Source organism: Myripristis murdjan, chromosome 3, assembly GCF_902150065.1.
Source record: "Myripristis murdjan chromosome 3, fMyrMur1.1, whole genome shotgun sequence".
NCBI classification, from domain to species: domain Eukaryota; kingdom Metazoa; phylum Chordata; class Actinopteri; order Holocentriformes; family Holocentridae; genus Myripristis; species Myripristis murdjan.
Window position 1 is genome coordinate 1334984 of NC_043982.1, and position 22449 is coordinate 1357432.

The window sequence follows — 22449 nt, forward strand, 5'->3', positions numbered from 1 at the left end:
CAAGGCCCAACAGTAAAGCTGTCTGCTCACACATGCAATGCACCTTTGCACATCACATATAAAATAGTTCCATACCTTCCGCATTGTGATATGATTTGTATATTAATAATATCTTCAAAATGGTCCCAGTGGTCATACTGCATATATTCCTGATACATTTTCTACATTAGACTACTGGTAATATCTGTTAAGTAAACTCAGTAACAACTGTAAGCAAGCTATAGTCCCCTGGGGGATCAAAAAAAATTCATCTAATCTTTTTTTATGTGAGCCTTATTTCCATACTGTACCTCTCTCCGATGTAGCCAGCAGTGCATTGGCATTGACCGCTGATGTGGTCACACAGGCCTCCGTTACGACACGTGCACTCCTGGGAGCAATTAATGCCAAAGGATCCAAACGGGCATGGCTGGGCACACACTGAGCCCTGAGGGTGAGCATAACGCAATGGTCATGTTTACATACAGTCAAGATAATGATGTGTGTAAGCCAAAATCAACACAGTCCTCTGATTTTTACACTTGTGACACATTTCTCCTGAGATCCATGCTCTCAAAAGAGTTTTTTTTTTTCCCAAAACAAATATTCTTTGCAAATTCTTTCTTCACTGAAATGTTATTTATCCTTGAGTCTCCCTGCCACTGAATAGGTGTAGTGAGTGACCCTGTCATAAAGGACCATACCAGTCATTCCTGCATGTGTACCGTACAATCTACAGAATGTTTTTACTCAACATTTCTGCTCATCTTTTTTATTCATACACCAGGTCCTTGGTTTATGAATGGTGGCAACTTTGTTAGCTGCAGTATCAGACCATTATAAGTTTAAAAATTGAAGGATTTTGATTATATGTTGTGAAATCTTTAGTATGCGTGATTTGCAAAATGGTTTGTTTTAATGTAAAATGTGGGTACATTGTAGCAAACAGACCAAACATTCAAAATCACTGGTCCTTTAAAGAGCTGTTAATCCTAAAACAACTTCATCAGTCTGGATTTGTGCTACGTTTCTGGGATTCCCATAATGGCTTAAATGCTGGAGGAAAGTAAAATCATGTAAAATTCTGTCATCAAATCAGTACTGGCCTTAAATAGTCATGTGAAACCCAAATAGAAATACATATTAGTGGAGGATGTGGATGTGGTGCAGGTCGTACCACCCAGCCGGCGGGGCAGGAGCACTCTCCTGTCACGTGGTGGCATGTTCCTCCATTCTGGCAGGGACAGCGCTGCTCACACAGGGAGCCGTGGCTGCCTGGAGGACAGGGCTCCTCACAGCTGGAGGGGAGAGACGCTGAGTTTTAAGACAAAGCATGAACTCGGCGACAAATTCAAGCCTCTCATGTTCGGAGATGAAAGCAGAGGCTTGAAATGTCAAGGTAAACTCCAGTTTAGAAGTTAAGGTATACCATGCAAAACTGCCTAGGGTTAAATGAAATGACAAAAAAATGTTGGAATAAGCACATAATTCAGTGGTTGAGTCATGGTTCTTATTGTAAGGCCGAAAATGAGAGAAACATGACTCAACCGTGGGGCATGTTTTTGCCATGTTTTTGTCAGTTTAGTCTTAACAGTCCTCACGTTGATCTACAGTGCCCTGAATTTTGAATTTAGTGCACCTTAACTATAAACAGGGAAAGGACTAGTGAAAGAGACAGGAAAATGCAAGAAAAGAAAACAAGAATACCAAAAAAATACACTAATTTTTGTCAAATCAGATTTCAGTTTTTGTAAATTACTGTATTTCTCTTCCAAAATTGTAATAATCCAGCAACCCATCCACACATTTCCTTTCATCTGAGTATGGTTTAAACAAGAGGACAGGTTGACAGACATCATATGCTCGACAGCCAAACAGCCACTCACAAGGCCCCAGTGTATCCGGGTGCACAGAGACACTCGCCGGTCTGATGGTGACAGGTGGCGCCGTTGAGACACTGGCACTCCAGCAGGCAGCCTTTGCCGTAGAAGGCCGGTTCACAGGGCTCCTCGCAGCGCCAGCCCTGGTAGCCGTCGGTGCAGACGCAGGCTCCTGTGATCGGGTTACACTTGGCCCCGTTCTGACACTGACAGCGGTTGCTGCAGTGGGGGCCCCAGAAGTCGCTCTCACAGCCTGGACAGAAGAACATAGAAAGAACATATAGAAGTCATAATGCATGATGCAAGCTGGAGTGTACATGTACATCTGAAAATAAATAACACATGACAATATCAACATTCAAAGCCATGGTAAAACTAAGCATAAAAAAGTGCCAGTTTGAATAAAAACAGTCAAGTTTTTTAAGAAAGTTACATTTTTTTAAAGGAAAGAAGCCACTTTTTAAACTGGACAAAGTCAAACCACTATTTCAATATTATCAAAAAATACAGCTTACTGAGCTTTGGAATGTTGCATTAGCTTGAATCAGTTTAAACCTACTGTCAAAAAAATGGTTGGAAGACAGACAGTCATGTTGTCATTAAGGTTTGATGCCTGTCAAACTGTCATATTGTATTTACTTTGTGTACACACCCTAGGGACAACAGATGGAAATTAGCATTGTGCTATATCTGGTGCAATGCATACACTGTACCTGTTTTAAATAAACCAATAATGAAATGAAAAAGACTTCCATAGCTTCAGCACAATCGCAGCTAAACCCCTATGACCCCTCCGTAAACAGGCCTTTGGAAAGCCCCGGATCCGAGGAGCTGAGGGATGTGATAGCACTGAGTGGGGACAAAAGATGAGAGATTTACCCAGGAGCAGCACCGTGCAAAGCTTTCAAAACAAACACAGAGATTTTGAAGTTGTTTCTGAGGTCTTCTGAATGATTTTGAACTTCCATTCTCATCAAAGGGGTGGAGGAGGCAGACGATCTAACGCTGGTGAGTCCGGTCTCTTTGGAGAGCCAGGAGTGCCAGGGGTGGACTTCAGTGATTTGGAGGCCCTAAGCAATGGTAGGCCCCTGAATCCAAATCAATCCTTTCAATCCATCCTTTCCATATATCCTTCCTGGGGCCAGCTGAATAAATGATGTGTATGCACAGAAACATGTGCACTGTGCTATTTTCTACCCAGAAACAAGTGTTCATATAAACAGGATGTGTGGTGAAAGTGTGTGGACCTCCATACTTCACACCATGCCTACAAAGACTTTTTGAAATCACTCACTGATGATGATAGTTTTGAAGCATTTGTGTACACATTATGAGCGCTGTTGTCAATGCAATGATAAGAGGAGAGATGGGGCTGATATGAGCTGGCAGCTCTCCTCCACCTGTAGCTCTCACACTGTACAACTGATGTGCATCCTCACCTCGCAATTCAAGCTGCAACACTTCATTCTCCCCTGTTCCAAGGCCCGGAGCTCACAACTGACCTAATCAATACTTCAGTCACTGCGTGTGTGTGTTGTTATGTGCACAGTGTTATGACTCCCCCTCCCTCCAGTCCAACAAAACTTGTGTTTGGCTACATTAAAATGCCAGCTTTCTATCCCAGTACCGGGCGTCGGGTTCTGCCACTTGGTTTCCTGGTTCCATGGTTTCAAGCTTACCCTGTGCCATACCATCTACTATCTGTATTTTTCATTTTCCATATTTATTATTTCATCGGTATATCTTACATTTCTTACATTTCAACACTTAAACACCTCATATTCTTAGGCTACTTTATTGTATATACTTAGCCCTCATTGTCTTTAGAGTATATATTTTGCATATTTAGTCTCTATTGTATATACTTTTAATTTTAATGGTAATTTTTTTTTTTATTATTATTTTATGTTTTTATTGATGATGCTGCTGTAACGTGTGAATTTCCCAGTTTGGGATCAATAAAGTATACCTATCTATCTATCTATTTTTGACCAAAATCAAAAACCAGTACATGCATGGATAGGCTCAGCCCTGAATGTTTGGACCTGATGATGCCCATGGTCAAAAAGAGCCATTATTGTTAATAAATGAGGGGAAACCTGTGTTTATACAAGCCACACATTAGTCACTTGCCTTGAGCTCTCCTTGAGCTCTGCTGACAAGAAGAAGAACATTTTCTTAATAGTGCATGATTGAAGTGATTTATAAAGAGCAGTCAGTCCAGTATTGGCAGCACACTCATTGCTATAGAATCATTTTTTTAATAAGAGAGCGCCAGAGTGGAAGCGGGTCAGTCTCGTAACATATTATGTATATAAGCTTTGAAATGACCTGCATAAGTAACATTTCACTCATTAATGCAGGAACACACACACACACACACACACACACATACACACACAGCCTGCCTACATGTGTCAAGTTTTGCCCTATGAATATCATTGTGCTACCATATATATATATATCTTCTGTGATGCTAATATGTCTGGAACACATCACTCACTATTTGGTCCAATAGGATCCATAGGCTACAATTAGCATACCTTTGAAGTGATCTTTTGAAATGAAAGTCAATTTAAGGGTTCATCACATGAAAAAGTTTGAAAACCCCTATATTAGTCAGCGAATTACTAATACAAAACAGGTCCAGAATACATTATATCAAACAAGCACAAAAGTTTTAAAATGTTATTGTATACTTCATGATCTTGGGTAACATAAATCAAAGCGCTATTATCTTTTTGATATATGCTCACTAGGGGCAGTGCATTTCCCGGAAGGAGAGTTAGGCACAGCGTCTCTGTGTGCCAACAGCTCGGAATGAATAAGCCAAAGTAAAGTGGAAAAGCATGGAAATGGAAGAAGCCAGGGAGAAAGACGAGCAAACTTTATCCAGACATATGGAACTTTTCCTCCCTGACGTGGGCGGTGGTTTCACAGACACTATAGTGTTAAATGTTTTATCAATAGCGAGCGCAGTGGTGGACAGAGCCACGAACAGACAAAGCATAAATCAGACTTTTCCACCTTACCTCTCTTCCCCTCTCTCTCTCTCACTCTAATTTACTCTCTACTTTCCCCTGTTTTCTATCCATCGCTCAATTCCTGTGCTCCCCCCTCTCTTCCCCTCTCTCCAAGAGGGGAGTTCTCTTTATTTCTCTTAACTAGTGAGCCAGCATAGTCAAATCCTTTATCCTCTCACAGCCTCAATTATTCAGCAGCAAAGAGCCTAAATCAAGTGACTAATGACTTTGATCAAGAGCAGCTTGCTGGCACTGAGCAGAACTTTCTGCACTAAATTAAGAGCTGAATAATATACGTTGGCACGGGCTAACTCTTTTAGGAACATTTCTAGGTTTGTTAATGGTATAGTCACTCTTTGCCAATAATCTAATCTGAGCTTGCTCAAGAGCTTTTGCTCTTTCCTCTCCTGTATCTCAAGAGATCTCAACCTTGCACTTTCTCTCAGTGGTATTCCCTTCAACTCTGGCTGCTCTAGCCCAAACACATCAAAAGCATACATCCAATAACTAGTAATGATCATAAGGAGAAAGCCCTCTATAAAATAAATTACTACAGTTACAAAACAGCTTTTGGTTATGCACCTGACATTTCTGGGTATTTTGTGTGTGTTTATTTCTTCTGGCCAAAGACAGATGATGTGACGCCACATCAACATATTTCCAGAAGCTACAATGGAATTTGATAGCAGAACATTTTTGAGCATTTTGGCGTCCCGTGGAATCAAAGAGCAAGGGCTTTTGTCTTGATTCACCATTTTGCACCACCGTTCAGAAATCACACAGGTAGAAATTCATCACAGAAGACACACAAATACCGTTTTCTGCATTGCACAATGCAACCCACAATGCAATGCAGCTCTCTCTTTTCTCGCCTTCTCTTGTTCACACTGCACATCGCTATAGCTCTCTCTACCTACACACAAAGCAATTGACTGCAGTTGTCTCTTCATTCATAAATGAAGAAGAAACGTAACATGCCATGAGCCCTTTATAAATATTTGATGTAAAGCCTTAACAGAGAGTCATGGTGGCAGGTTTAATACATACTGTTGTCCTGGAAATGTTTCATTAATGAAGTCAAGATTCACACAAGAAAGTGGTGATTTTCAGATGGTTTTACTGTGTGCTTGCAGACAAAATAAGTGGTTGCCATAAGCCCTAAGCAGCTTTCAAGAGTAAGACTGTGATATAATATTCATATCACAAAAAAATAACCCCATGGGGAGATGTCAGGATCAGGGGTAAGGGTTGAGTGTATTGATGATAAAACATTATTGATGATTTTTGGAAAGCCATTGACTTATCTCAGTGATTTTTTTCTTTCACATTGAGGATTATTTCCACGATTGTGACGTTTGCAATCATTAAAAGGATTCAATAAAGAACAACATATCTCACCAATAAGAAAACAATAGCTGATGGGGAAGCAACTAGAGGCTTTAAAAATCCAGCAGCATTTCCTCGCATCCACATAATTACATGCTATGATTACAGCAAGCTATTTGTAACTGCTTTGAAAATCAATATACACTCCTAAACTGGAAAACAATCGCTTCTATCATAATAAGAATTCTCCACTGCAGAAGAACACTGCAACACATGAAGCCTGACTTTTCATGCACAATAACTAGTCAGGATTTAACATGAGGAGATTTAGATGGGCATGAACCTGGGGAAGAAAGAAAGGGGGAGAAAGAGAGAGAGAGAGAGAGAGAGAGAGAGAGAGAGAGAGAGTGAGAGAGAGAGAGAGAGAGAGAGAGAGACTTGTGTAGAAAAACATAGAACATGTTAAAAAAGGAAAGAGAAGCAATCCCCTGGCATAATCTAGTCCAATAGGGAGATCTCTGTCTATCACCATGAAGGACGCCACGGTTGTTGTACAATGCCAAGCTTGTTGCACAAACTAGAAGACTCCATGATGAGTCCACACAGGAAACACTTGAGCTTACATGACTCATATGTACCCACTTCTGCGTCTGTGAATAAGTTTGCTATATTTCCATGACATCCTGCTTAAACTCTGCACGATTGTGACGGTGCAGCCTGCGCCGCCATAATCTCACTACTGTTGTACGTTAAAGCTTATGTTAAGTCGGGCTTTCTCAGTAAAGATACAACAAGCGCCATTTTTCCACTGAAAATTGCTGTAATGCTGTAAGAAGCTTTTCTGGCTAGTTCAGTTTTTGGACATACAACAGCAAAACAAGTGTTCAGAGGCATCACAGAACACACAGAGGGAAGTTTCAGACCACGGGGATATCATGGTGTAGGTCACACTGTCTTTGGATAGTCCCCTATAAATGTTCAACACAATGTCAGCTGATAACTGGAGTTAAATATCAACAAGAGTTCAGGGTAGACAATTATATTTCAACAACATATTGACATATCTATTGACATTCTGTTATGTGTTTTCAGAATTTTAACAAACATGGAGGCCTAGTTGGCATTACTGCTGGACCCCACCTGAGTTATTATGTCACCCAGCAGAGTTCTGAACAAGATACACCCACCAATTTTCTGACCAATCACAGCACTGGTGGGCATATCTTGCCAAAGATTTCAGTGGATACATAATAATGCCTCACAAGCATGATGGAATTTTCAGGCTTATTAATATTCTACTGAACTCAATTTTACTCATCTATCAATCGACATTGTGTTGGACATCTAAAGGAGACTATCCAGAGAAAGTGTTACCCAAAAGTTAATCAACGTTACGTACTCTTTTTGTAACTGTGCTTTCAGCAAATATGCTGTATAGTCTATGACAAAATGTTGTCATGAATATCTGAACAATGCTCCACTGGAAAAGATACATTACTGTGAATTATACCATGACCTTAAAGAAAACTCAGTTTTGTCTCAGCTACTTCAGCACATGCATGACTTTTTTGTCTCTTCACCTTTACAAATCAACTTAAAATGAATCATTTTCAAAATGTAAGCCCTCCATTGAGACTTTATGCTGGAACCTGGAACCCGAGTACTGCCTAAAATCACTGTATCTAAAATTATGAAGATAAAAATGATTCTCTTGTCTAAATATTGTATTTACAGCAAGATAGAACTGGCCAAGCAGGGCAGTGGTTAAGGGGAAAATAATTAATGAAGTCCAGTATAAAAATAAAGTATTTAAACCAGTGCAGTAGCATGACCTACAACCAGTCAAGCTATGGCTTTTAGTAGAGAACCAAAGCTCCCGATGATGATGGATTTTTCTAGAGGTGAAAAGGGAGCCATGCTAATTATATTGCTACTGGGGGTGGGACTAAGTGTATGCTACTGGGCTAAAGCCCCAGATTTTTAAGAAATAGCCACAGACACTGACATTGTCATTTTTCGAGGCAATTATGTAATACCTACATCATTCACAGGCCATACAGATTTTGATGTCTTAAACAAGCTGCAAATCATGCCTGTAATATGTACAAGGACAAACCAAAATGTAAGTATCAGTGTTTGACACAGTGGATGTTAATACAGGAGAGAAACAGAACCAGACAGAGAGCCTCCCACGGCCCGGGAGGGAGACAGGTAAGAATTGTGACTGCTGTAACTTGGAATGCTATATAAAAATGTGTAGGAACATGTTATTCGTTACCTAGTTTGCAATATAATTACACTGTCAGGGAGATCTAAAGGATCACAGAAAAGCTTCTGCAAAGCCTCTATTAAATGGAGATAAATGCAGCTTATGATTAAATACTAAAGGCTCATTTATGCAACGTTAAGTACGGATACGGATAGAGCCTGCCCATAGTCTGCATTCATTTCGTCCGTATTTCTGCACATTTTCAGGACGCTTACGAATTAAGACGGAATGGAGCAGTACCACCGCCAACCGTGGGGGCAGTGTAGCCACAAGTTCAAGAGAGACGCGACATGAAGAAGTCAATCTCTCTCATTGGTCCTCCTGTCGTGATGTATTCGGTGAGCTCTGACATAACCGCAGTCTATAACACCGCCTCCACTTTAGCCTCTTTGTAGCAGGTCCATTATCATGACCTCCTCCACCGTGGCAATGCTTTTTGTTGTCAGAAACTTTGGACTCTGTGCTGCCCTCTAGTGGCATTGTTGCTTAACATCCACCCCGACATAAAGGACGCATGGAGGCATGGGCAGAGCCGTGTTCAACGTGTCGAACGGACGTAACGCTTTTCGCACATAAAGGGAGAATAAATGACCCCTAAAACCTATCTTGCCATTTTTATAAGGAACAAATCAATATGACCGTGTGACCTAAGATTATTATGCACATATGCATACTGTGAGAAGGCAAATCAGCTGCAATTCAGACTTTATTTCCAATACATTATTGATGAGCAGAAACTAACCAACAGCATAACCTTGGTTATTACCAAAAGCAGTCAGCTGATTTGTTACTGTTACTGCTGTTGTCCTTGTCTTCACCACAACCTCAGACTCAACATTGAAAACATCTCTGACCTAGCAGTGCTTAAATCAGTATGACTCATATATAGATTTTTGTATGCCTTCTTGCATATTTCCTAGTTATAAAGTATGTCAGATTGATATTCAGAGAGTGAACCCCCCTGAATTTTCTCCAGGAGGATGATGCCCCTGGAGTTACTCACAAGCTATATGATGCTACGTGCTGATGCTCTGCAGGTGTTTTCACGCCCCTGATAGCTAGGAGGTGGACTAGCAGCACTGACCTGGCACATGGCAGCAACACTGTATCAGCAACATCATTTTTTGAAACATGATGCTAATAACCAATGTAACTGCCTTTACTTTTTTTTTTTTTTTTTACTGTTTTATGCAGCAGGGTATTACCAGTGTCCACAATTTTTAATGCCTGCTGTTACATTCACGTTTTTTTAATTCATGACTTACATTTTTATCCATCTCTTCAAGCATTTTGGCCTTTTTGATTAGCTTTTATTCATAAACATAAAAAAATATTGTATGCGCCCCCTACGAAACATTCAGTATTATCCCCAAACTATCCCAGATTGATGACTGTTCACTCTATGAATAGTCACTTCAAGAAGAAGTGCACATGCATTGCATAAGGTTTTGTGACTTGTGAGTCAAAATACTTGTGATTCACAGGGTGGGCTGTTTTTTTCAGATTGCTTTCCATTATCAGTGTTTGATTACACGTTTGATTTTTACATGTGAAGTCATTACTATAGGTATCATTAGCATTTGACTGAGCAAACAGGTAATCAGTCAAGCCTTTCAGGGGTAAACAAATCAGATAAATTGCTTTGGAGTAAGAAAGTGGCTGGCTAGTTGGCCGATACAGTTGTTGCTTCCCATATTTATATTTTGCAATGGCAATGTGTAATGCTTAAAAAGAAGTCCCAGGCACTTTGACTAACATAAAAAAAAAAAAAAAAACACTCACTCGCTGCTGCAGTCCACACCCGGGCCCTCCTCACCCTGGCTGTTGTATCTGCAAATCTGCAAGTGCCTTCTTACCCCTGATGTGTTTGCACACATGCTGCGCCCTGCTGATCGATGTCATCATTAAACTGTCTTCAGCACCTACTTTAAATGCTGTTCTCTCATAAAGAAAAAAAAAAAAAAATTGCTGCACCCTTCCCTGTTGTTTTTCATGACACAAGTAGAAATTATGCAGATTTAATAATCAGTCATTAATCATCCATCATCATCAAGTGAATGTCATTTATTTGAGCTGGTCTGTGTACAAAGTGCTATTGTAGCCTAAACAAAAATATTTCGATATGCATTTTCATGAAGTATTAATTTGAGGCTATGAGTGTGCTGAGACTCTTTTTTTTTAAACCTTTAATTATCCAGGAAATTTGACTGCGTAAGCACCATCTTTTTTGCAACACCCGGCAGTTCATGCAGTTCCTCATATTCATTCCAATACAGCCTGTATAGCCTTGCACAATTACAGGTCTTTGCTGCTGGCCATTGAGATGTTACATTAGGACAGGGAGTGGCACCTCAGCTGTTCTTGATGAGAAATAGGTGGCGTTTATCACTTTTCCCACTCCATATACTCAGGATCCTTTGATCGTATCAGCTGTTGACATCCCCAAAGAGTCCTGTGATGCTCCACTGAGGAATCCACAAACAAAACTCAACAAAGTCTGTAGTGGAAAAAGTCTATTGAATTTCACTGACCAAAACACGTCCGTACTCCCTCACTAACTCAAACTTTAAAATGTTGTTAAGGACATGTATACAACAATTTCCACTATAAGAAAATCAAAGATGGCCTTCTTCACTGCCGCTGGATACTGCTGAAGCAGGATACGCTCATTATCAAGTCAAAAATTGCCAGTGTCGCCTTGTCTGTTTCAGACAAAATGAAAGAATTAGAGTGCCAGCATTTACACAGCAGCTTTGTTTGGAATTACTACACCAACAAAGAAGTCGAGGCTGCCATCTTGGATATATTACAATGGAAAATTCAACGTCTGCTTGTGCATATGAAATGTAGCATAAGCATGGTGAAAGAAAAATGAAGGATGAAGTGTTTAAATAAGTGAAATTCAATAAGAACTTGTTGACTTTTGGATGTGGATTTTTCAGTGGGGCAGCACAGGATCGTTTGGGGAAGACCGCAGCTGATCCACCAGAGGGCGTTGTATCAGGGCTACGCTGCCTTGTGATTCCAGTTTGGTTTCCAAGTGGCCAATAAGTCTTTAACCTAACAGAAGTGCAGTGGAACGCAAACCTCTGACACCTTACCAGCAAAATAAGTGGAAGAAGTGTATACTAAACACAAAGCAGAGGACGAAGCAATTATAACGTAAAATACAAAAAACTCAACCGTTACCCTAAATCAGCATTACCCAAAAACTAACATCGCAATGCTGTGTGTGGGTTTTGTTTTTATTACTTTTTAGCAAACCTGCTCATGTCCACCAATCAAAAAGTCACAGGCTGTGTGCAACGCAAAGTCTTGGTGATTAATTGAGATTCAGAGAGAGCTCAGAGCTTAAGTGTTTCTTCACAGAGCGGAAAGAAATTTGCAACTGAATTAACTACTTTTGTGTGACTCTTGACCATGCTTTATTTTTTGGTTGATTGAACTGAAATAGGACAAGTGAAAAATACAATATTCTAAGAAAACAGGATTTCGAAAGACCCACTAGAGGGCATTTCAGACAAAAAGTTTGGGGATTTTTTCTTTTGTACTAAAACCTGGTCTCTTTGCCCCCAACACAAAGTAGGGATATCACTTTCCTCATCTTAAAAAAAAAATCATGTAGATAAGAGGTTCTCAACCCTGCGGTTAATTGCAATTGTAAATTAATCTGTGATCAGATGGCTGGACTGAAAAGCAGCAGGGCTCTAGTTCCTGAGGACCAGCGGTCTCTCTCATTCACCGACCGTTCTCAAGAAGAAATTCCCTCTTAAACCAACTTAAGCAGTTTTCAAGAAGATTCTGGCATTCATCAGTGTTTTCTAATATTGGATTTGTTCTTAGATAAGAACAGAATCTATGCACACTCAAGAGCCCTCTTACGCTCATCTGACTGCTGTTATGTTTGCGCAAAATAATTGGTTATGGCATTTTCTTCAGTTCTACAGTTGTATAATATAGGATTTAAATTACAATAGTATTCACGTATTCATTTTTGACTTGATTTATTTATACTGCTTTCTCCTTTTATGCACCTTGGGCATGGAATTAGCTGTAAAATATCATTACCTTGGAAATACTCCCTTCTATGAATATTTCTAAAGGCCATTTCCTTGACTTGAGGTGGACTGTGTTTGAACCAAGAGATAACACCTTTTTTTGGTTTGTTTTTTTCTTCATCAGTTGTGTCCACTTCTCCAAAAACAGCGCTAACTGAACGAGATCTAGAATCCCATGTAGTTGTTTTTTTTCCTGTAACTTTATATCCACTACAAAGCCTACTCAATGTGACAATTTGTTAGGTGGTCACTTCCTGCAGCAGGACCTCCACTGCAGAACTACTGAAGTTTTGTTTTTACATCTGGAGTTCAGTGCTTCACCTTCTTTAGACTTGCATTTAGGCATTCTTGACTTCTCTCAACTTGATCGATTTCTGTGTGAGATTGTGTGTGTGCACACAGCTCTGCAGTCTCATGGTTTTAAACAGGGATTGGCAGGGCATTTGCCTATGCTAATTAGGATCAATTGGCAAGTGTTTTCAATTTACGAGGACAATGGGATGCATCATCATAAGAACACAGGTACTGATGATTTTGTGGTTTAAAAACATTTCTTGAAGCTGATAGATTTTTCTTAGAACCTTGCTCAAGAACAATTTTAAGAAAAAAAAAAACATTGGTCTTGGTGAATGAGGCTGCAGGACAGATCCAGTAATCTACTTGTAAAATGCATGTGGGAGGGGGCAAAGTAACTAATGACAATTTGGTGACATTATACTCGTCTTAAACTAGATTTTCCCCTCCTTGATGGTTTCACTCTTAATAACCTGCGAATATTTTTGCTACATATAGAGGATGAATGTGTTCCAGCAAGAGGCTGATCAACGAGTGGCCTGATCGGAGAGGAACCAGGGGAATGCCCTGCCAATAGTGAGGCAGCGGGATAGTGCTGAGTGGCTGAAAACACAGCGGCGCTTCGACTGCCACTGGGACATCTGTATATCTGTGGAACGGCTCCAGCGCTCATTTGTCTTAGCTCTGCCCCGCTGATCACATCCTCAGTTTGTGGAGGGAGGAAGGCCTGACTGAGCTGGCTTTATGTGTGAGCAACTGTGCAAACAGAAGGAAGTGTACAGGGTAGTCTGGAAGCATATGGATAGCATATACGCAAATGTCTCGCAAGCAAGTATGCAGTACATACATATGTATGCATTCATACAATCCCTAGAGAAAATGCATACACACTCACACGTTCTCACATAATTTTCCATAACAGTGCATCCATCTAAACCCACATTGTCCTTATCAGACCCTTTTCCTGCCATAGTCGTTATGGAATTCTTTGCAATACTAGGACTGCCTTTGCTCAATATCATTATACCTCTCTCTCCTCTGGCAATGTGCCTTCTGCCTTTAAAGTAGCTGTGATAAAACCTATGTTCACCTTCATCCTGACATCCCCGATAATTACAGACCAATTTCAAATTTTTGCTTTCTCTCTACAGTTATGGACTGAATAGTAGCTACCCAATTAACTGACCATCTCTTCTGCAATGTCTTTTTGAAGCCTGTTAATCTGGCTTCATACCCTTCCTAGCACAGAGACCACACTCCTAAGGAGGTAAAGGATCTGCTGTCACAGCACAGAGACGCTAGTATGTTTGGACCAATTTCTATAATTTTCCCACATTTTACCTCTGCAAGATGGGTACTTAAGATTTCTTAACATAAAATCAAAATCCCTTGATTTTCAAATGTGACTTTTTGATTGCATCACCCACCTTATAATGTTCTGCTTCTGTGGATGACAAAGTTGTCACCATTCATAAACCACAGAACTTATAATTGGCTATAACTGCGTACTGTCCATGTGACTATTTGTGCCAGCACCAATTTCAAACAGTGACTGATCCCACTTTGACTTGGCCTGTTCAAGGCTTCTTCCATTTTTCTTCTTTTTTTGCATAGCTTCACCCAACTGTTGAGGGTAAGCAGGCAGATAGAATCACTGTGTCCTGCTAGAACATGTTATGTGTGTCTTGTACTTTGTTTTGCCTCCTTGTGTTTGGCTTCTATTTTAGAGGTAAGGAAGATGTTAAAACCCAGCAATACTGTGGCTTCATCACAGATTGAAAAGACAGACTGAAGGCAGCACATGCTGAGTACTTGATACAAACCTGATGCATTATGGCTTAAATATCATTTAAATGACTTTCCTTAGATGAAAAGACTTCATTCAGTTAATCATAACTACATCTGAACACTCACTATAGTGCCTTAATTACCAAATGCATGTAAACCAAACTGACAACTCCCTATGATAATTGTGAGAAAAACATACACTTGTTCCCTGTCCTGACACAACCAGATTTAACCAAAACTATTACAGCTGTCCTTTGCTCCACCATGCTCATCACTGCCATGGGTCTCCCTCCATTGGAAATAAAAAACTCTACAGGCGTTACTTTTGGTAGATCTGTTGGAAAGGAGAGGACGCAGGAGGCTGCCCCCTGGCAGCCCCTTGAGAAACTGTGAGGATGCAGAGTGACAATTAATGATGTTTTCCACTGGGTAGGAAGTTGTGTGTAGTAATGAGTTATAGTTAACTGATTTGTTGTGTTCCAAAGCAAGGAAGATTGTGGTACTTTTGCACAAGCCTGATGCCAGTTGTACAATATTTAATCTAGGTATCCAAACTGAATAATGCATGCATAATTGTGCAAATAAGAGACTACAGATGGAACAACATACTGGCCCCGTTGCCTTCAGATGGCTTTAACAATTTAATCAACCATAAGAGAATGCTGTCATACATCCTGCAGGCAGCAGTGGAGGACAGATAATGGTAAGAATCAGCTCTTAATCTGAAACAGTACAGACTAAGCTTTAGTGGTATTATTGTCTGAAATTGGCCACAAATTAAAATTAGATTTTGTATCCATATGAATGCACTTCCTCCAACTAATGCCTCTAAGACATGCTTTTGATGGGTAAAAACGATAATGATATTCTCGATCTAACTCTTGGCAAGTTCGCATTAGATAATCAAAATTCAAACCGGTAAAATTGGCAGCTCAATGACATTAAGAACTTTGCCAGTTTAATGCCAGCATCAAAATAGAGCCCTTCATGTTTTATCATTCCGTTCTGTGACTGAGCTAGGTAGGCTCATTCTTTCAAGTCCTTTTTGAACATGCTTGTGATGAAGCGCTATATAATAAATGAACATCTCCACCCACACACCAATCAATTTGCAATATAGGGGCAAATCTGTGTGCATAGGATGGTAACCTGTATCACAAAAGTATCACACATGGTAAGAAACTGTGTTCCAGTTTGGGCTGATATCACAATCTCCAATAACTCCAGACTGAGAAAAGGCTGCATATTCTCTGAACTGAGAGATGCTAAATGGATTGTTGCAGGGATGAATAAATGATCATAAAGTTGCACTGTATCTGTCGTCTAGCTTGCCTTCAAGATCTCATCCTGTCAAGAGGCTGGGGATCGATGCAGCTGTCGGCCAGTGAATGCCTTCTCAGCTGTAGTCACAGCTTCTGTCAGGCAAATGCCAACAGATTATCCAACAGTCAGTAGGCAAGCACACACAAACACACACCTTAATTTATTCATAATTAATTCAGTGGCATCTTACTCAAAAATATGGGGAACAGTGGGAGACTGGCTTGGCTGAGGGCATCTGGAGAAATATAAACATAAAGTGATAGAAAGTGTTAAACTGATAATCCCACATGATTTTTGTTTATCTTGATTTTGGCGACACCTTTGGTGAAAAATGGCCATGGTTTAGACATTAGCTCAACCTGCTGCAACAGTAAACACACTCACTGCTGACTTCAACATCTTACATCTCTTTTACTTTCTTAATTTATTTCAAGTTGCTGCACCTAAAGATGTTTGCCCTCATACACAGGTATTTAGAAAATATTTCATTAACTGAGATATAGGGGAATCCCCTTTTTTGGTATTCAGTACAAAATGGAACATTTTCACAGACACTTGCAATTTATTGCTCTTAGGCAGAGCAAATTACATACAGATGGCTTCTTGTGTCAAGGTACCCCACCCCACCCCTCCCCCTCTCCCAGGCTCACAAGGGTATGTCAATAGCAGGAATAACTTGTCTACATGGGAGAAGTATAGTCAACTAAAAGTACAATACAGCCATATTTCCATCAGCACTCGGCCGTAGCTCAGCAGAGCTCCAGTTTATTCACGGCCACACTGCTTGCATGAGTAAAACTATTTTCATCAGCACACTGTCAGACAGCCCAGTGCCTCTGCACTCCTTTGACAAATGAGTAAACAATACTTTATAAAAGAAGCAGTAGGTATTTCTCTCTAGTAAGCCACTCTCACCTCCAAAGCAAACTGATGAAAGTGGCTGATAACACAAGTTTGTATGTATGTATGTATGCATGTTCTATGCATACTGGTGCCGCTACCTGTGTATAAATTAACTTTTTACACTTGGAAGCACCCTGTCAATGTATTATTAAGAACAAGCAATGCAGAATAATTAGGAGACAGTTGACCTATATACAAGCATGCACGCTTGGGTTTAATTCAAAGTCATTGATTTCCTATTTTCAATTAATAATTGTAATTAGTGGCAGCATATTTCAGGCTGTATGGGACGTGGGTCGATGAGGGGGGCGGTGTGGCGGATGAGGGCTAGAGGACAGCCCAGATGGATGACACAGTTTACTGCTCACAGTCCCAGAATAAAGTGGCAGTTTATTGTGACACTGACTGACTCAATGAGTGTGCATGTGTGTGTGTGCGTGCGTGCGTGCGTGCGTGCATGCGTCTGTGTGTGTGCACTTACAGATCCTCCTTTTAATGAGGCCATTTTCATGTCTAGATAATAGGCAGAGAAAGTCAACAGTGAGTTAATCAATGCTGGAAACAGTCATTTTAAGACAATGGGGAAAACATGTCAAGCCTTTACTTATTCTGCTGCTCCTCACTGATTTCCATGCACTGCACTTTCCACACTGTTTTTGAAGACTAAATAATTGCTGTCATTAGCAGTCGTCAACATATTTGTTGTGGAATGATGCATGAGATTTGGCAACCTTTCAGCTGATGTTTTTTGTGTGTGTGCTGGACTCATTGAGGCAGACCCAGCTTTGCTTTGTTGTGTGGTAATTGCTTTTTAATGATCTTGTTTTATGCAAACTTGGGACATAAATCTGAGTTCAGGTCTAATGGCTCTCAGCAGGTGGCTGTCCTCCCACTGATGTGCTGACTAATATCCAGGGCTGTGAGGTGCACATCAAACAGCTGATGGCTCCATTTGGCTGAGGTTGGAGGTCAGATCTGCACCCTATGTTACTGCCTAGGAGTAACCCACTGGACCTGGATGCAGAAAGAAGCCATTCTGTCCACAGCCTTGATAAACTGTGCAAGCACAGAAACAGAACTGAGATTAATTGTCATGGCCCTTTGATTATAACCTTCACTGATGTCACCACATCATCAGAGTTCAATCATGTTAGTGTAGGCAGGGTACAAGCATGATGGGGGTGGAACACCACTAACCTCTTCCTAGACTATCCTTTGTGAGGGGTTTCAAACATCCTGTGTAGATCAGGTCTCTTCACACATGTACATCTATTTCTCGCAAGGTCTTATATGAAGACGGCATCATATGTTTGAGAAAGGCCCCCAAGTAGCCAAAAAGCCTTTTTGGCTACTTTTTTCACTTTCATATTTAGTGTGTTTAGTGTGTGAAGTGTCTTCAATATCAATTTTGATAATTTCTCTGGGCCTCTCAGTGATGACAGAAATGGACAAGATGAGACTCTGCCGCTCCAGACGTCCTCCTCATGCAGAATATCTGGATGAATTGGTTTAGCTCACAAAGCCTAGTCAACTGATTTATAGTATCAAGAAGATAATAATCTTGTTTTCAATTTGAGACAGCATCTGGCTACTGACTTCATATTGTACCTTATCAGCTTACAAATGCACAGGAAGCAGTATGGGAAATTAGCTCCCTCTTGCTTTCCACTCTCACACAGGCCTATTGGTAGAAATATCTGATCTTTGTGAGGAAACATCTGCTAGGAAATGATTACAAGGGGCATTTATAACAAGGCAGACTTTGGCTCAATGTAACATGATGAGTCATTGAAAGAGGGAATTTGGTCAGAATTTATGAATAAATTTTGGCTTATTGTCAAGAGTTAAGTTTGCCAATGTATCCGTTCCCTTCCAAATTGAAATCAGGAGTAGTGTTTTTATTAGTTTATTTCTGGCATTTGTGTCTCATTCTCATTTGTTGATGAAAATTACATGATATTTTATCATAGTTTTTGTCAAGAAAGGTTCATTTTTGTTTAGTTTCATCTTGTTTTTGTCCTGGAAAAATGCTGATGAATACTTTTATTCATAGTTTTAGTCAACAAAATCAACACTGTTGGCAATGATCCTTGTCTCACTTAGTTTATTCCAAAGGTGAAAGGTTCTAACTGAAAAGCAGTATTGGCTGAAAGGACTTTTCGTCTAGGGGACTGATGCCAAACATATACAGTACACGTGTGCACATAGACCGTTTGGCTGATGAGTGATTAACCCCTTAACGTTCCAAAGGCCAGCAGGTCCAGCCAACACACTGTCTTGTCAAGGCTGCAGCAGGCTGTGAATGAAGACACTGGTATCAAAAACTTGCATGACTGTTTTCAAAGGGGTGCTTTGACCTCTCACCTCAAGCTATCTGAATAAAAATGAGTTCTCTGGGCAGCCACGGCTCTCCCTTTGCAGACATGCCCATCTTCTGCTAATCCCATGAAGTTTGGGCCACAAAGCCTGCAGTCCACATGTGTTCTTGTGGCCTGTTGTAAAATGGTGTGTTTGTGCAGACTGGGGCCTAAACAGTCTTGGAGCTGCATCAGTTGTCTTTGACTGGAAAGCTGACACTCTTGTGGATTCAGTGAGCCACATTTGATTCATGTGTGTCCATAGTAGCCATTTCAGTGTATTGAGACCATTTTTTGGAACATGACGTCACTGTATAAAATGACCTATAGTGACCTCTAGGATAATCACAGCCTCATCAAACTTTACAGCCACAAACTAGAGACTGAGAGCATCTAGAGCATGGCATCTGGTTTTCCAGGAATTTTAACAATAAGAGGGAGGATATGGAGGGTTTCAATCTCAAAAAGTGAAAAGTTTTTTTTATACTAAATCTACCTTAAATTTTGGGTGCCCTGTGTCGGTCCACATCCAAAAACAGAGTGGCTTTAGAGAATCCCTCAGGAATCAGCAGCTCAACCTTCCCTCCAACTTGGAGGTCATGTCAACTTCCTCCTCTTTCAATTTCCAAATGTCAAAAGTTTTTGACACCAAATCAAAACATGAATTTATCAGTGACTGTCCCCAAGGTCTCTGTGTGCGAATGAAGTACTTCAGAGAAATGTTAGATCATGTTTATCAATTCTCATGTAGTCAAAAATGGTTAAATTTTGCACCAAATTACCAAATTCAGCAATCAATTGCTGCAACAACTTGACACATAAGTGACACATAACTGAACATGGAAATGGCCATCACATGCTCCCATCATAATGTTGTAACACGTATACAACTAAATCGGCACCAAACCAAAACACAATGTATATTACAGATTTATGACTAGAATAACTTGACACACAGTCCTGAGCTGCATCTCAAATTAATCTTCAGGTTCCCAGCTTTCAGATGATGTTTACGTCTTCAATTTAGCATTTACTGCTGATCTTTCATTTTGACCTGCAGCCCCCCATGGTCGTAACATAGTGTTACGACCATACTCTGTGTTTGATAGTGGGGTAAACACAATGCTTATGACCAAACTGGCAGGTTCTGTACAGTGATGTGAAAATGTGCAACACAAATGTACATGTCCAGACTCCATCCGCATGCTCACTGAGATGTTATTGTTAATAAACATGAATATTTTATTCACTTGATACTTTTTTTTTTATCAAAACATTATTTAGAACTGACACAAATCAAAATTTGAGAAAATCCTTACATGAAAATGAAATATCTTCTTTGCACTTCATTTAGTAAAAATGTCTCTAATTGTTGTTGCACCATATACTTCATTCTTTCTGTTCCGGTCTGTTATCAGCTAATGTCAGATAGTAACTAAATGAATATGGTGCTTTAAAAAAGGAAAAGTTCTACCTGTTTTAAGGCGAAGGAAGAGCAAGAAGTGCAAACCTGCATGGCTTTCCCCTCACAGTCATAGGACATCAAGCCCAATGAACGTCTTGGGTAACATTTTAAAGGGGAAAAGGCCAAATATAATTTAACACTGCCAAAACACTCCCTCTAAAAGGTATAATTCTGTATTTAGTCTTTTCATTTTGCACATCCTAATGGTGCAGTAATCCATAGCTATGTTTACATGGACACAAATAATCGGAATAAAGGCCAAATCAGGTTAAAAATGCTTCATGTAAACACGTCAATCGGAAGATTGTGATCCGATACGGTCCATTCGGAAAGAAATTTCATTCCGAAAGAGAGAGGTGGTTTATGGCGATCATTATTCCGAACGGCGTCCATGTACACATCCATTCGGATCCTGTCTTCCTGGTTGGGGTAAAATTATCTCCACTGCGCATGTGTGCTACGTCAGTGTGACGCGTTTCCGCCTTTGCGGCAGCCAGTCGTTATTCGGCAAGCAGCAAACGGTCCAAAAGGTCCATATTAAAAAAAAAAAAAAAAAACTACATAAACAGACACTGTGCCAGAGGGGAGGAAAATAAAATGTGAGAGGCACAAAGAGTGAACGAGCTGAGGACGTGCAGACAACGCGGCGTTTGTTTACAACACAGGCGGAAGTACAGCTTCTTCTTCTACTACTGTTTCCAGAAAATTAGACAACTCCGCGCATGCCCAAATGATTTCTTCTGATCAAACGCTTGGTGCATGTATACGCACGTCATGATCGGATCATTTTATTTAGTGTACATGTAAACAGTGGATTTGGAATTTCCGATCAACCAAGGTTTAGATTGGATTGGAGAAATTTTGCGCATGTAAACGTAGCTCATGTTTTAATTACAGATTCTAACTAATGTTACAGTCTAAGTGTTGCTATATCTGTGTTAATACTAGGGGTGGGTAAAAATATCGATTCATCAATGCATTGCAATATCTTTTTTCACAATTCAATATCGATTCACAAAAGCCTCTGAATCGATTCAACTCCTAACCAGTAGGGGGCGCGGTGAGCAACACCTCCGTGTGATTCGCGTTGTGCGGACGGAAGCCGCACTGTACACAACAACAACATGAAAGCAAGTAGCTGTAGCGTTAAGTCGGCACCTGTGACTTTAAAATCTGATGTTTGGGCTCACTTTGGATTTAAATGTAACCCCGGAACACAGGTAAGAGACAAGAGTCAAGTCGTGTGTAAACTGTGCCAGGCAGTATTAAGGTAGTGCAATAATACCATGAACCTGCACAGCCACCTTAGCTGACACCATGCCGATGTTATGCAGCAACCTGTGGCTAAACCAAAACAGATGCAACTCGACACATCCTTTATCCTTTTAAGCATTATTACACGAGAGGGTGAGCTTGATGCTGACGGGCGCATCACTGAAGTGACAATAATGACGGTCAAGCACACCCTCTCGTGTAATAATGCGATTATACAACTATTACCAACAAAATTAAATGTATAATCAAGATGTATTCATACTGTGAGCATTTCGCTCTCAAAATATCAATGTTTTTTGCCAGTATTGTCTCAGTTTCTGCGGAAATACATGAGATCTGGCGTTAACTAGTCCTTGTCGGCCAGCCAACTGCTCTGCTAGCTCAGTCATGTTGTAACTAGAATATCCGCTGGAAAAAATATTTTTTTCATGGACTGATAGTTATACTTCTGCCGACTTCTCAGTCATTTTTAATCTAACAGGTGCCGTGACAGCGACTCACCAACACAG

The 22449-nt window shown here is 40.3% G+C and overlaps 1 protein-coding gene across 1 annotated transcript in view; it reads right to left on the reverse strand.

Annotated features, from left to right (window-relative positions):
- The window catches only part of LOC115380417 (multiple epidermal growth factor-like domains protein 11), a 113020-nt gene that overhangs the window by 48646 nt on the left and 41925 nt on the right, over nt 1-22449 (reverse strand). Inside the window, exons 7-9 of the mRNA XM_030081609.1 lie at nt 1866-2112; nt 1157-1277; nt 291-427 (exon numbers count right to left, since the gene is read on the reverse strand). Of these exons, the coding sequence (XP_029937469.1) occupies nt 291-427; nt 1157-1277; nt 1866-2112 (505 nt within the window). The remainder of the gene's footprint in view (nt 1-290; nt 428-1156; nt 1278-1865; nt 2113-22449) is intronic.